Source organism: Hylobates moloch, unplaced genomic scaffold (genome assembly GCF_009828535.3).
Source record: "Hylobates moloch isolate HMO894 unplaced genomic scaffold, HMol_V3 SCAFFOLD_21, whole genome shotgun sequence".
Lineage (NCBI taxonomy): Eukaryota > Metazoa > Chordata > Mammalia > Primates > Hylobatidae > Hylobates > Hylobates moloch.
In genome coordinates, this window is record NW_026652296.1 from 24,042,581 (window position 1) to 24,056,459 (window position 13,879).

Below are 13,879 nucleotides of genomic sequence, written 5' to 3' on the forward strand. Positions count from 1 at the left end.
TTAAAAGATACAGGGTCTCAGCTGGGCACAGTGGCTCATGCCTGTAATCCCAGCACTTTGGGAGGCCAAGGCGGGTGGATCACCTGAGGTCAGGAGTTCGAAACCAGCCTGGCCAACTTGGAGTAACCCTGTCTCTACTAAAAAATACAAAATTAGCCAGGCATGGTGGCGCATGCCTGTAATCTCAGCTCCTCAGGAGGCTGAGGCAGGAGAATTGCTTGAACCCAGGAGGCGGTGGTTGTGGTGGGCCGAGATCACACCATTGCACTCCAGCCTGGGCAAAAAGAGCGAAACTCCATCTCAAAAAAAAAATTAAAAGATACAGGGTCTTACTTTATCACCCAGGCTGGGGTGTAGTGACGTGATTATAGCTCACAGTAACCTTGAACTCCTGGGCTGAAGCAATCTTCCCGCTTCAGCCTCCTGAGTAGCTGGCACTACAGGCACATGCCACCGTGCCTGGCTAATTAAAAAATATATATTTTTTTGTAGAGATGGGGTCTTGCTCTGTTGCTCAGACTGGTCTTGAGCTCCTTGCCTCAAGTGATACGCTCACCTTGGCTTCCCAGAGTGCTAGGATTACAGACCTGAGCCATCCTGCCTGACCTTAAAAAGACCTTGTGTTTAAGACTACAGCTTTCATTACGTGGGAGAGACAGTCCAGAATAGAGAAGTATGTCAAGGACCTTTATGATTTCATGTTGTTTTATAAACATGGAGAATAAAGGGATTATGTTCAAGAAGTGCATAGCCTTGGAGGTAATAAATAATCAGTAAGTACTGGGAGAGCCGGGTAATGGTGGCTCATGCCTATATTCCCAGCACTTTGGGAGGCTGTGGCAGGAAAATCACTTGAGCCCAGGAGTTTGAGATCAGCTTGGGCAATATAGGGAGACCCCATCTCTGCAAAAAAATTAAAAATTAGCTGGGTATGGTGGCAAGCATGTGTGCTCCAAGCTACTTGGGGGGCTGAGGTAGGAGGATCATTTGAGCCCAGGAGTTCAAGATTACAATGAGCTATGATCACACCACTGGACTCCAGCCTGGGAGACAACGACGAGCCCCTGTCTCAAAAAAAAGAAGAAAGAAAAGGAAAAGCAAAGAAACTGCTGGGAGAGATGGGAGAGATCTATGACCAGAGCCTATCAGATGCTCCCTTAGGCTGTGCTCTTTGAGCACAGGCTCATTATGTAGTCACACTCTAGAATGCTGGGGGTGGGAGATGAGATAACTGGATAAAGAGCCTGTAAAACAGATGATAATTGACTAAGACAAAAAGGTAGCAACAGCACGTTACTCCCTGCAGTGGCCTGACAATTGAATCAGCTCCTTAGCCAGGGTCTCTGCACATTCATCTTTAGATGGAGTTTTTTTCAAGCTGTTCATTCGCAAGGTCACGAAAAATATGCATGCCAATCACCATGGAGGTGAGTGCTTCCTTTCTTTTTGTTTTTTATTCTACATTCACATACTTTGAAAATGAAGAACTTTGAGACATTGACAACTAGGGGTTGCTCCAAATAGGGCAATGATCAGGCCTAGGACTCTTGGATACTTTTGTTGTTACATGACTTGAGGGCATATTATGGCATAGTAAGGGCTGAGATATCCCTAAAAAGTTGAAATTTTGTAAGGAGCCAATTTTACTTTTGAATATCATCCAGATTATGAAATGGCAACAAAGTAGTAACTTTGCCCTATTCCTTCATCTACTTTTTTTTTTTTTTTTTTTTTTGAGACTGAGTCTCACTGTGTCGCCCAGGCTGGAGTGCAGTGGTGTGATCTCGGCTCACTGAAACCTCCGCCTCCTGGGTTCAAGCAATTCTCCTGCCTCAGCCTCCTGAGTAGCTGGGATTACAGGCACGTGCCTCCACGCCTGGCTAATTTTTGTATTTTTAGTAGAGACGGGTTTCACCATGTTGGTCAGGCTGGTCTTGAATTCCTGACCTCGTGATCCGCCTGCCTCAGTCTCCTAAAGTGCTGGGATTTTACAGATGTGAGCCACCATGCTCGGCCTCCCTCATCTACTTTTAAAGTATTGTCTTTTACCCCACCTGTTATATCTCCCTTTTTACCATCCTTCTCCTGACCTCCCCTGGCAGCTTACTGTCTCATCCCCATCCACCTCCTGTGTGTACACACACACACCCACCACCACCACCAGTTACCATCAGTTACCAGGCCTTGGCAAGGTCCTGCTATGCTTAGAGCCAGAGTATAAACTGGTGTTTCCCTCAGTTCTCAGCAGTGGCCAAACTGGAATCTTTAAGCAGGACCCTACTGAAGGTTTGAGTTTGACAGAAGACAGGTTCCAGCAACCAGATTGTCAAGGTGACAAGTTGTTGGACACTCTCTTTTTCTTGGATTTGCCTGTAGTGTCACTCCATATGGCAGACACTTTCTCCTTCTCTCCCTTTTTCTTGCTGCCTCCCCCGCGTTATTCTTTATATCTCTCAAGAAACAAAACATGAGAGATATTGAAAACTCCTTTAGTTCTCTTTAATAATTTATCCACTCCCAGAAGGAAACAAAGTTCTAAAGTTAGTGTACCTTGTTTCTCCTCCAAGTTTTTATACTTTAGTTATAGGCTGGCTGTGCTGGCTCATGCCTGTAATAGCGCTTTGGGTGGCCGATTTGGGACAGTCACTTGAGGCCAGGAATTCAAGACCAGCCTGGGCAAATATGGAGACCCCGTCTCTCCAAGAAATCTAAAAAATAAAAATTAGCCAGGTGTAGCAGTATGCCCCTGTAGTCCTAGCTACTTGGGAGGCTGAGGTGAGAGGATTGCTTGAGCCCAGGAGTTCTATGCTGCAGTGAGCTATGATCACATCACTGCACTCTAGCCTGGGCACTAGAATGAGATCCTGTCTCTAAATATATATGTGTATGTATATGTATATATACATATATATAAATAAACAGAATCTATAGTGTTGCTTTTAAAATATTGGCATAAGTGGTATATTTTTAATATATATCCTTTTGCATCTTGCTCTTCTACATTATTTTTTTTTGAAGATTTTCTGTGTGTATTAATGCTAATAATTCTAGTTTATTTTTATCTGTATGTCATTATATGAATAAATCGTAATTCATTTATTAATTTCCCTATTGATGAATATTTGGGCTGTTTCCAATTTTTTTGACATTATAGAGAAGGTTGTGATGTTTATACAACCTTGAACAACACAGGTTTGAACTGTATGGGTCCACTTATACATGGCTTTTCTTTTCAATACATAAATTGGATTTATTTATTTATTTTTATTTATTTTATTTTTTTAAGAAAGGGTCTTGCTCTTTCACCCAGGCTGGAGTGCAGTGGCAAGTACACGGGTCACTGTAGCTCAAGTGATTTTCCTACCTCAGCCTCTGAGTAACTGGGACCACAGGCATGCACCACCAGGCCTGGCTATTTTTTAAAAATTTTTTGTAGAGACAGGGTCTCACCATTTTGCCCAGGCTGGTCTCAAACTCCTGGGCTCGAGCAGTCCTCCTACCCCAGCCTCCCAAAGTGCCGAGATTACAGGCATGAGCCACCACACACAGTAAGAAAGCTTTTGGAGATTTGTAGCAATTTGAAAAAACCCACAGCGGGGCGGGATGGCTTGTACCCATAATCCCAGCACTTTGGGAGGCCAAGGCAGCCAGATCACCTGAGTTCAGGAGTTTGAGACCAGCCTGGCCAACATGTTGAAACCGTATCTCTACTAAAAATACAAAAAATCAGCCAGGTGTGGTGGCGTGTGCCTGTAGTCCCAGCTACTCAGGAGGCCAAGGCAGGAAAATTACTTGAACCCGGGAGGTGGAAGTTGCAGTGAGCCGAGATCGGGCCACTGCATTCCAGCCTGGGTGACAGAGCAAGACTCTGTCTCAAAAAAAAAAAAAAAAAAGAAAAAGAAAAAGAAAAAAAACTCACAAATTATATAACCTAGAACTATTGGAAACATTCAGAAAAAGTCAGGTACGTCATGATTGTATAAACTATATGTAGACATTAGTCTATTTTATCATTTACTAACATAAAATATACACAAATCAATTACAAAAAGTTAAAACTTATGCACACACTTATAGATCATACATGGCACCATTCGTGGTTGAGAGAAATGTAAACAAATGTAAAGATGCAATATTAAATCTTTTTTTTTTTTTGAGACAGAGTTTCGCTTTTGTTGCCTGGGCTGGAGTGTGATGGCGCGGTCTTGGCCCACTGCAACCTCCGCCTCCCGGGTGCAAGTGATTCTCCTGCCTCAACCTCCTGAGTAGCTGGGATTATAGGCACCCGCCACCATGCCTGGCTAATTTTTGTATTTTTTAGTAGAGATGGGGTTTCGCCATACCGGCCAGGCTGGTCTCAAACTCCTGACCTCAGGTGATCCACCAGCCTCAGCCTCCCAAAGTGCTGGGATTACAGGTGTGAGCCACTGCGCCCGGCCCTGAACAGGTTTTAATGCAGACAAAAGTGCCCTATTCTGGGGGGAAAATAAAAACCTGCCACAAAGGACATATTAGTAAGCAAGAGAAATGAGTACCAGAATTTAAGGCAGGAAGGGATGGGCTAACTCTATTTTGTGTAAATGCGGCCAGGTTTATGATCAGGACTGCCCTATCTTTAAACTTGCAAACCCCTAAGCTTTGAAGGGAAATGAAAAACACCAGCTGCCAGTGTTTTGATTGTACAGCAAGAAGGCCTAGATAGTGAGAACACTTTTTCTGGATTGGTTCCATCTACGCTTTGTCCCTGAAGTCACAAAATACCTTGCCAGTGAAAGACTGCCTTTCAAAGTTCTTTTGATATGGACAATGCCCCTGGCCACCCAGAACCCCAGAACTTCAGTATTGAGTTAAATACTGAAGCTGTCTAAGTGGTCTACTTGCCCTCATACACGGTATTTCTGATTCTGCCTCTAGATCAGGGGGTCATAAGGACGTTTAAGGTTCATTATACATGGTACTTTATGGAACAGATTGTCAATACTGTGGAAGAGAATCCCAATAGATGGATCATAAAAGTCTGGAAGGATTACATCATTGAAGATGCCATTGTTGTTATAGAAAAGGCCAGAGGCTGCCGGGCACGGCGGCTCACGCCTGTAATCCCAGCACTTTGGAAGGCCTAGGTGGGCGGATCACGAGGGCAGGGGTTTGAGACCATCCTGGCCAACATGGTGAAACCCCATCTCTACTAAAATACAAAAAATTAGCTAGGCATGGTGGCGTACACCTGTAGTCCAGCTACTTGGGAGGCTGAAGCAGGGGAATCACTTGAATCCGGGAGGCGGAGATTTCAGTGAGCCAAGATTGTGCCACTGCACTCCAGCCTGGCGACAGAGCAAGACTCCATCTCAAAAAAAGAAAAAAAAGAAAAAGCCAGAGGCCATGTGCAGTGGCTCACACTTGCAATCCCAGCACTTTGGGAGGCCAAGGCAAGCAGATTTCTTGAGCTTAGAAGTTCGAGGCTAGCCAGGCACAGTGGCTCACGCCTGTAATCTCAGCACTTTGGGAGGCCAAGGTGGGTGGATCACCTGAGGTCAGAGTTTGAGACCAGCCCAACCAACATGGTAAAACCCCATCTCTATTAAAAATACAAAATTAGCCAGGTGTGGGGATGCACACCTGTAATCCCAGCTACTTGGGAGGCTGAGGCAGGAGAATCACTTGAACTGGGGAGGCAGAGGTTGCAGTGAGCCGAGATCACACCATTGCATTCCAGCCTGGGCAACAAGAGTGAAACTCCATCTCAAAAAAAAACAAAGTTGAAGGCCAGCCTAGGCTATCGGGAACCAGTCCCCAATATTTCAACGTAGGTTCTTTTCTATTTTCCCTAAGTGTTGGCCGGTCTGAGAAATAAAGGGAAAGAGTACAAAAGAGAGAAATTTTAAAGCTGGGTGTCCGGGAGAGACATCACATGTCGGCAGGTTCCATGATGCCCCCTGAGCCGTAAAACCAGCAAGTTTTTATTAGTGATTTTCAAAGGAGAGGGAGTATACGAATAGGGTGTGGGTCACAGAGATCACATGCTTCAAGGGAAATAAAATATCGCAAGGCAAATGGGTAGGGCAAGGTCACAAGGCCAGGGTGAAACTAGAATTGGTGATGAAGTTTCATTGATAAACATCTTAACAGGGTTAAAGAGCAGAAAACTGGTCTGACTAGAATTCACCAGGCTGGAATTTCCTAATCCTAGCAAGCCTGGGGGCGCTGCAGAAGACCAGGACGTGTTTCATCCCTATCTACAACTGCATAAGGCAGACACTCCCACAGCGGCCATTTTAGAGCCGCCCCCCAACCCCACCCCGCCCCGCCCCACCCCCCGCCCCCGCCCCCGCCCCAGGGAATGCATTCTTTTCCCAGGGCTGTTAATTATTAATATTCCTTACTGGAGAAAGAATTCAGCAATATTTCTCTTACCCGTTTTTGGCAATAAGAGAAATATGGCTCTGTCCTGCCGAGCTCCCAGGCAGTCAGACCTAATGGTTATCTCCCTTGTTCCCTTGAGCATCACTGTTATCCTGTTCTTTTTTCAAGGTGCCCAGATTTCACATTGTTCAAACACACATGCTTTACGAACAATTTGTGCAGTTAACGCAATCATCACAGGGTTCTGAGGCGACATACATCCTCAGCTTACGAAGATGACAGCATTAAGAGATTAAAGTAAGGGCAGGCATAGGAAATTATGAGTATTGATTGGGGAAGTGATAAATGTCCATGAAATCTTCACAATTTATGTTCAGAGATTGCAGTAAAGACCAGCATAAGAAATTATAAAAGTATTAATTTGGAGAACTAACAAATGTCCATGAAATCCACAGTTTATATTCTTCTGTCACGGCTTCAGCAGGTCCCTCCATTCGGGGTCCCTGACCTCCCGCAACACTGGGCAATATGGCGAAACCTCGATGCTACAAACAGTACAAAATTAGCTGAGCATGGTGGCATGCATCTACGGTCCCAGCTACTTGAGAGGCTGAGGTGCGAGAATCGCTTGAGCCTGAGAGGTAGAGAATGCAGTGAGTTGAGATCACGCTACTGTACTCCAGCCTGGGTGACAGAATGAGACCCTGTCTCAAAAAAAGAAAAGGAAAATAAAAATAAAAGGCCTTGAAAGCCATGAAGCTGAAAACAATAAATTTCTGCTGAAGAAAACTGTGTATAGATGTTGTATATGACTTCACAGGATTTACAACAGAGCCAATCAAAGATCATTACAGAGATTATGAATATGACCCAAAAAAGGTAGGTCATAGGATGAAGGATTTCAAGGTACGGATTTTGGAGAAATTTAAGAGCTAGTAGACACCACACCAGAGTAATTAGCAGAAGACAACTTGATGGAGATGAATGCGTCTGAACCAGTGCCAGGCAATGAGGAATATGTAGAAGAAGCAGTGCCAGAAAACAAATTGACATTAGACAGCCTGGCGGAAGGGTTCCAGTTATTCAAGACTGCTTTTCACTTCTTTTATGTCAGGAACTATTCTGTGATACGCACACTTTAACTAAAGTAAACAGTGGAAGAGAAGGATTGGTACTGTATAGAAACATTTTTAGAAAAATGAGAGCATAAAAAGTCAGACAAATTACCATGTATTTCTGTAAAGTTACATCAAGTGTGCCTGCCTCCCCTTTCGCCTCCTCCACCTCTTCCTTCTTTGCCACCCTTGAGATGGCAAGACCAACCCCTCCTGTTCCTCCTTGTTCTCAGCCTACTCAACAAGATAACAAGGATGAAGACCTTTATGATGATCCACTTCCACTTAATGAATAGTAAATATATTTTCTCTGCCTTATGATTTTCTTAACATTTTCTTTTCTTTAGCTTACTTTATTCTAAGAATACAGTATGTCAGTGGTCCTCAACCTTTCTGGCACCAGTGATCGGTTTTGTGGAAGACAATTTTTCCACGTACTTGGGATGGTTTTGGGATGATTCAAGCACATTACATTTATTGTGCACTTTCTATTATTACATTGCAATATATAATGAAATAATTATGCAACTCACCATAATGTAGAATCAGTTGGAGCCCTGAGCTTGTTTTCCTGCAACTAGATGGTCCCATGTGGGGGTAATGGGAGACAGTGATAGATCATAAGGCATTAGATTCTCATAAGAAGCACACAACCTAGATCCCTTGCATGCTTAGTTCACAATAGGGTTCATGCTCCTATAAGAATCTGATGTCACTGCTGATCTGACAGGAGGTAGAGCTCAGGCAGTGCAATGGGGAGTGGCTCTTAAGACAGATGAAGCTTTGCTCTTACCTGCCACTCACCTCCTCCTGTGCGGCTCGGTTCCTAAGAGGGCACAGACTGGTACCAGTCTGTGGCCCAGGTGTTGGGGACCCCTGCAGTATATAATATAACATACAAAATATGTGTTAGTTAGCTATTTATGTTATCAGTAAGGCTTGTGGTCAATAGTAGGTTATTAGTAGTTAAGTTTTAGGGGCGTCAAAAGTTATATGTGGATTTTCGACTATACAGTGGGTTGGCACCACTAACCCTTGTGTTGTTTGAGGGTCACCCGTACATCTCTGCACATGTCCTTTTGTGTATATGACCATGTTTGATAGTTTATTTAGAATATATATATGTGTGTGTGTGTATATATATATATATATATATATTTTTTTTTTTTTTTTGGATACAGGGTCTTGCTGTCACCCAGGCTGGAGTACAGTATTGTGATCATAGCTAACTGCAGCCTTGACCTCCTGGGCTCAAGCCATTCTCCTGCCTCAGCCTCCCGAATCGTTGGGATTACTGGCACATGCCATCACACCTGGCTAATGGTTTTTTTTTTTTTGTAGATATGCGGTCTCGCTATGTTGCCAGGGCTGGTCTCAAACTCCTGGGCTCAAGCGATCCTCTCACCTCAGCCTCCCAAAGTGCTAGGATTACTGGCATGAGCCACCACCACTGCCTTGGTTAAGATCCTTTAGGGGTATAAGGTACAAACCCACCCAATATAGCTTAAACCAGAGGCAATCCAGGGATGTCTCAGAATTTACAAATACATACAGCTAGCACCAGAAATCTAAGGCCCCAGCCTTAGATTATATCTATATGTAAAATTGCTGTAGGGTAAAATTGCTGTAGGGTAGACACCTCTTAACTTTACTAGAAATTACCAAAGTATTCTCCCAGTAGTTGTTCCAGTTTATATGCCTTACCAACAGTATATGTTGATTCTTGTGGGGCACGGTGGCTCACGCCTGTAATCCCAGCACTTTGGGAGGCTGAGGCAGGTGGATCACTTGAGGTCAGGAGTTCGAGACCAGCCTGGACAACATGGTGAAACCCCATCTCTACTAAAAATACAAAAATTAGTGGGACTTGGTGGTGCACACCTGTAGTCCCAGCTACTTGGGAGACTGAGGCAGGAGAATTGCTTGAACCTGGGAAGTGAAGGTTGCAGTGAGCTGAGATCATGCCAGTGCACTCCAGCCTGGGCGGGCGATAGAGTAAGACTCTGTCTCAAAAACAAAACAAAACAGAAAAAACAGTATATGTTGGTTCTTAGTTATTTCTCTGCATCCTGGCCACCACTTGGCATTATCTGACTACATTTTTGCCATTCTAGTATGTATGAAATAGTATTTTATTGAGTTTAATTTCCATTTTCCTGTCTTTTTAGTGAAGGTAATGTCTTCTTACTTTTCTATCGTAGCACCCTACTTGTTTCTTTTATAGCACCTATCACAAGCTATTATTATGGGTGGATTTGTTTCTGTGTTTATTGTGTGCCTCCCTATCTAGAACATAATCTCTGTGAAGACTGGGATCACATTTCTCAGGTTTACTGTTTTATCCCCACAACTCAGACCAGGGTCTGGCATAGAGTGGCATTCAATAAATAGATGTTTAATGAATGAACCAGGGTTGGGAAGTGAATCCTTTAATAAGTCTGACATTACTGTAAGAGAAATACAGAAATAGGAAGTTATTCTTTATCTTCCTCCTATCCGAACCTTATGCTTTATTTATTATATTTTTTTGAGACAGAGTCTCACTCTGTCACCCAGGCTAGAGTGCAGTGGTGTTACAATCTCGGCTTACTGCAACCTCCGCCTCCTGGGTTCAAGTGATTCTTCTGTCTCACCCTCCCAAGTAGCTGGGATTACAGGCACCTGCCATCATGCCTGGCTAATTTTTGTATTTTTGTAGAGACAGAGGTTCACCATGTTGGCCAGGCTAGTCTTGAACTCCTGACCTCAGATGATCTGCCCGCCTCGGCCTCCCAAAGTACTGGGATTACAGGCATGAGCCACCGTGCCTGGCCCATACTTTATTTCATAGACAGTTCACAGTACCTGATTCTAGTCTTCATTTCTTATACTCATTTTTCAAGGCTTTGAATAGACGTGACTAGGAGGTAGTAGTAATAGAAAGTAACAGAAATAGTGAGTCACAGATGGTTTGATTTGATAGGGATGGCTATCGGTTCCAGCCTAGGGCCTGTAATTTGAGATATACTGATGTCCAATTAGCTTAAGATTGTCTTCTGGGGCCCACATCAGAGAAGAAACCAAAGCTCTGATGAGGTCCATTATTAGATAGGAAATTAAACTGGAAGCCCTTTGCCTTTTTTGGGATTCTCATTGGCAGGGTTAATCTTGTGTTACCTAATGTAAGACTTTGTGAGATAGATACAGGCTTCATCAACAGAAATTCACTAGGCTAGGAATGGTAATTTTTTTATTTTTGAGAAATGTAAAACTTGAGCACGACTAGAATAAATCTCAGTTAACTTTTCAGTAGTCTCTTTTTTTTTCCACACAACCACTCTTAGTGCGGCATCTACTCTCAGCAGCTCGGTGCATCTTTTGTCTGCTTTATTCAGTTCCTGAGCTTTGCTCTGGTTACATCTTTAACTTATTGGCTTGGTTAAGATCTTTTAGGAGTAGAGGGTACAAACTCACCCAATATAGCTTAAACCAGAGGCAATCCAGGGATGTCTTAGAACTTACAAGTATACACAGCTAGCACCAGAAATTAGAGTAGTGGAAATGCCTACTAAAATCTCCCAAGTTGATTCCTCTTTTCAAGAGGAGAGCCAAGCTGAAGTTAGAATCTCTTAGTTTCAATTACAGGCCGGGTGCGGTGGCTCGCGTCTGTAATCCCAGCACTTTGGGAGGCGGAGGTGGGTGGATCACGAGGTCAGGAGATCGAGACCATCCTGGTTAACACAGTGAAACCCTGTCTCTACTAAAAATACAAAAAATTAGCTGGGCGTGGTGGCAGGTGCCTGTAGTCCCAGCTACTTGGGAGGCTGAGGCAGGAGAATGGCGTGAACCCAGGAGGCTGAGCTTGCAGTGAGCCGAGATCGTACCACTGCACTCCAGCCTGGGTGACAGAGTGAGACTCCGTCTCAAAAAAAAAAAAAATCTCTTAGTTCCAATTACAAATACCTAGGGAAAGGTGCTGACCCAGCCTGGGTCAGATGCCTCCCAGACTCCAGTAAGCTGTGGCTGTAAGTTTATATTCCACAAACATGGTAGCCAAGACCCACCCCTGTAACGTGTGGATGACACAGAAGGACAGCTCCCAGGAAAGAAGAGATCCTAGGCAGATACACCCATAGGTGTCTGGTGAAATTATCTACTGAAATTCATTATAAATTATCTGAACATGTGTTCAGAAGCTCCAAAACCTCTGACTTTTTACCCAGCAACTTCTTCATATTTTCCGTTTCCTTTTTTCCCCACAAGTCTTACCTGGCTCCTTACCCAATTTGCTGATTTCCTTTCCATAGCCAATTGCAAATGTATTCTCAACAGATCCCTGGGCTCGTAAGTCAGCTTTGGAGATAACAAGGTGTGTTTTGTTCCCTATTTATTTTTCTGGAAGAATTGGAAAGTAGGAATATTATGTATACTCTAGCATCTCTCTGGTATGCATTTATTTTATTTTATTTTATTTTTTGAGACGAAGTCTTGCTCTGTCACCAGGCTAGAGTGCAGTAGCACGATCTCGGCTCGCTGTAATCTCTGCCTCCCGGGTTCAAGTGATTCTCCAGCCTCAGCCTCCTGAGTAGCTGGGATTACGTGCATGTGCCACCATGCCTGGCTGATTTTTTATTTTTAGTAAAGACAGGGTTTCATCATGTTGGCCAGGCTGATCTCAAAGTCCTGACCTCAAGTGATCTGCCCACCTCAGCCTCCCAAAGTGCTGGGATTACAGGTGTGAACCGCCATGCCCAGCCACATGTAATTTATTAATGTGTCCTGCCCCAGCTAGTGGGAAATGGTGGTAAAGCAGGTATTGTGAAACTTTGGCATCCTGGGAAGTTCATTCTACTTTTTCTGAGAACTTACATTCTCTTGTTACAGGAACATGACATAGAAACAACTCATGGTGTGGTCCACGTCACTATAAGAGGCTTACCCAAAGGAAACAGACCAGTTATACTAACGTATCATGACATTGGCCTCAACCGTATGTATTTTATTTTACACCTTCCCTTCTTATCATACTTTATCTTTGTATATTAAAAACCAAACAACAACAATATTCTAATAGAGCAGAGGTTTTCCCCTCTCTGTGGTAACTTTCCCTCCTTGTTCCTACGTTTGTTAATGGTATAAAGTTCCTGGGAAGTGTGCAGGGGAATGTATTTTGGGGATACTGGAATCACATCTCGCCTTCATGTCTGCTAAAGGATTGCAGATTATACAATGAACTGCTTAAGAAAGTAGAACTGAAATCCTTGTTTTCAAGCCTGTACTTTGTTTTTTTTTTTTTTTAATATGTTTCAGGTTAGAAAATTCAGAGTTGGAACTTAACTTTGTTGTGAGCTCTTCAATTAATTAGTAAGAATTCTTGCTAGAGCCTGTCACCAGTGACTTTAAGTGGACTTTTCTAGATGGTAGTGTAAGATTCTAGCCCCAGCCATAGACACACAGAGTCTGCATACATGTGTTTTCTTTCACGCTGCTCTGGCTTTCATAGATGCCCTGCATTTGAGGCCACAGTTGAGTGTTAAAGCTTTTATAGCTGCCTTGGCATGAGAAGTAATTTAAGCAGGTATACAAAGAGGGTAGAAGTGGAAGCAGCAGCCCCTCCCTGCACCCTGGCAATTTTGCCAAGAGACAAACTCCCATGTGGTGAATGTGAACAGCTCAGGACATTCACTCTACCTGTGCTCTTGGGGTATAATCTGTGTCTGTTTGTGAGATAGAGGAATAATGTCCATGAGAAATGACAGCATTATGGGTGTAAGATTATTTTGTGCAATAATCGGAAACCACCAAATATTAACAAAGTAATTTTTACTTTGCAGACATTATTTAGAATTAAGAATTGTTTTCAATATGTATCTCAATATGAGATGTCTTATATTCAGCCTTTAGGGCAGCTTGAATCAGACAGATTGTTCAGACACCTCACTTTGGTGGAATGGTGGTTAAAAAACAGGGAAAGAAGGTGATAATAGGCATTGACTGAATAGAGGAAAATTGGGGAGATATGGAGAGCCTGTGACTTATGGGTATTTTTATTCTTATAGATAAATCCTGTTTCAATGCATTCTTTAACTTTGAGGATATGCAAGAGATCACCCAGCACTTTGCTGTCTGTCATGTGGATGCCCCAGGCCAGCAGGAAGGTGCGCCCTCTTTCCCAACAGGGTAAGGCCATAAAAAGATCATCTGGGAGACGTGCACTCAGTAGAGCAACTGGCTGAGCTCCAGTGGGAGAAGTGATGTGTGCTTCCCTTTGATTTTATTACAGTCTATAGGTTATGCCTATTGACCAACCATCCTCATATTTTCTCTCCTTGGGCTGAGAGGACTGTTATGTACAGTTTTTTGGGGGAAACTGTGTGTTTTCCCATATCCAGGAATGGCTCTCCATAGCAGGTGCCTGCTTT

The 13,879-nt window shown here is 43.4% G+C and overlaps 1 protein-coding gene across 5 annotated transcripts in view; it reads left to right on the forward strand.

Annotated features, from left to right (window-relative positions):
- Positions 1-13,879, forward strand: part of NDRG3 (NDRG family member 3) — a 97,097-nt gene that overhangs the window by 45,830 nt on the left and 37,388 nt on the right. For 3 of the 5 annotated variants that reach the window (XM_032141828.2, XM_032141829.2, XM_058432907.1), the window contains 2 exons: positions 12,342-12,447; positions 13,517-13,637. In XM_032141828.2, coding sequence (XP_031997719.1) covers positions 12,342-12,447; positions 13,517-13,637 — 227 coding nt within the window. Of the gene's footprint in view, positions 1-1,216; positions 1,428-4,162; positions 4,240-12,341; positions 12,448-13,516; positions 13,638-13,879 lie in introns of those variants that run through there. The other 2 variants (XM_058432906.1, XM_058432908.1) reach the window with 2 other exon arrangements.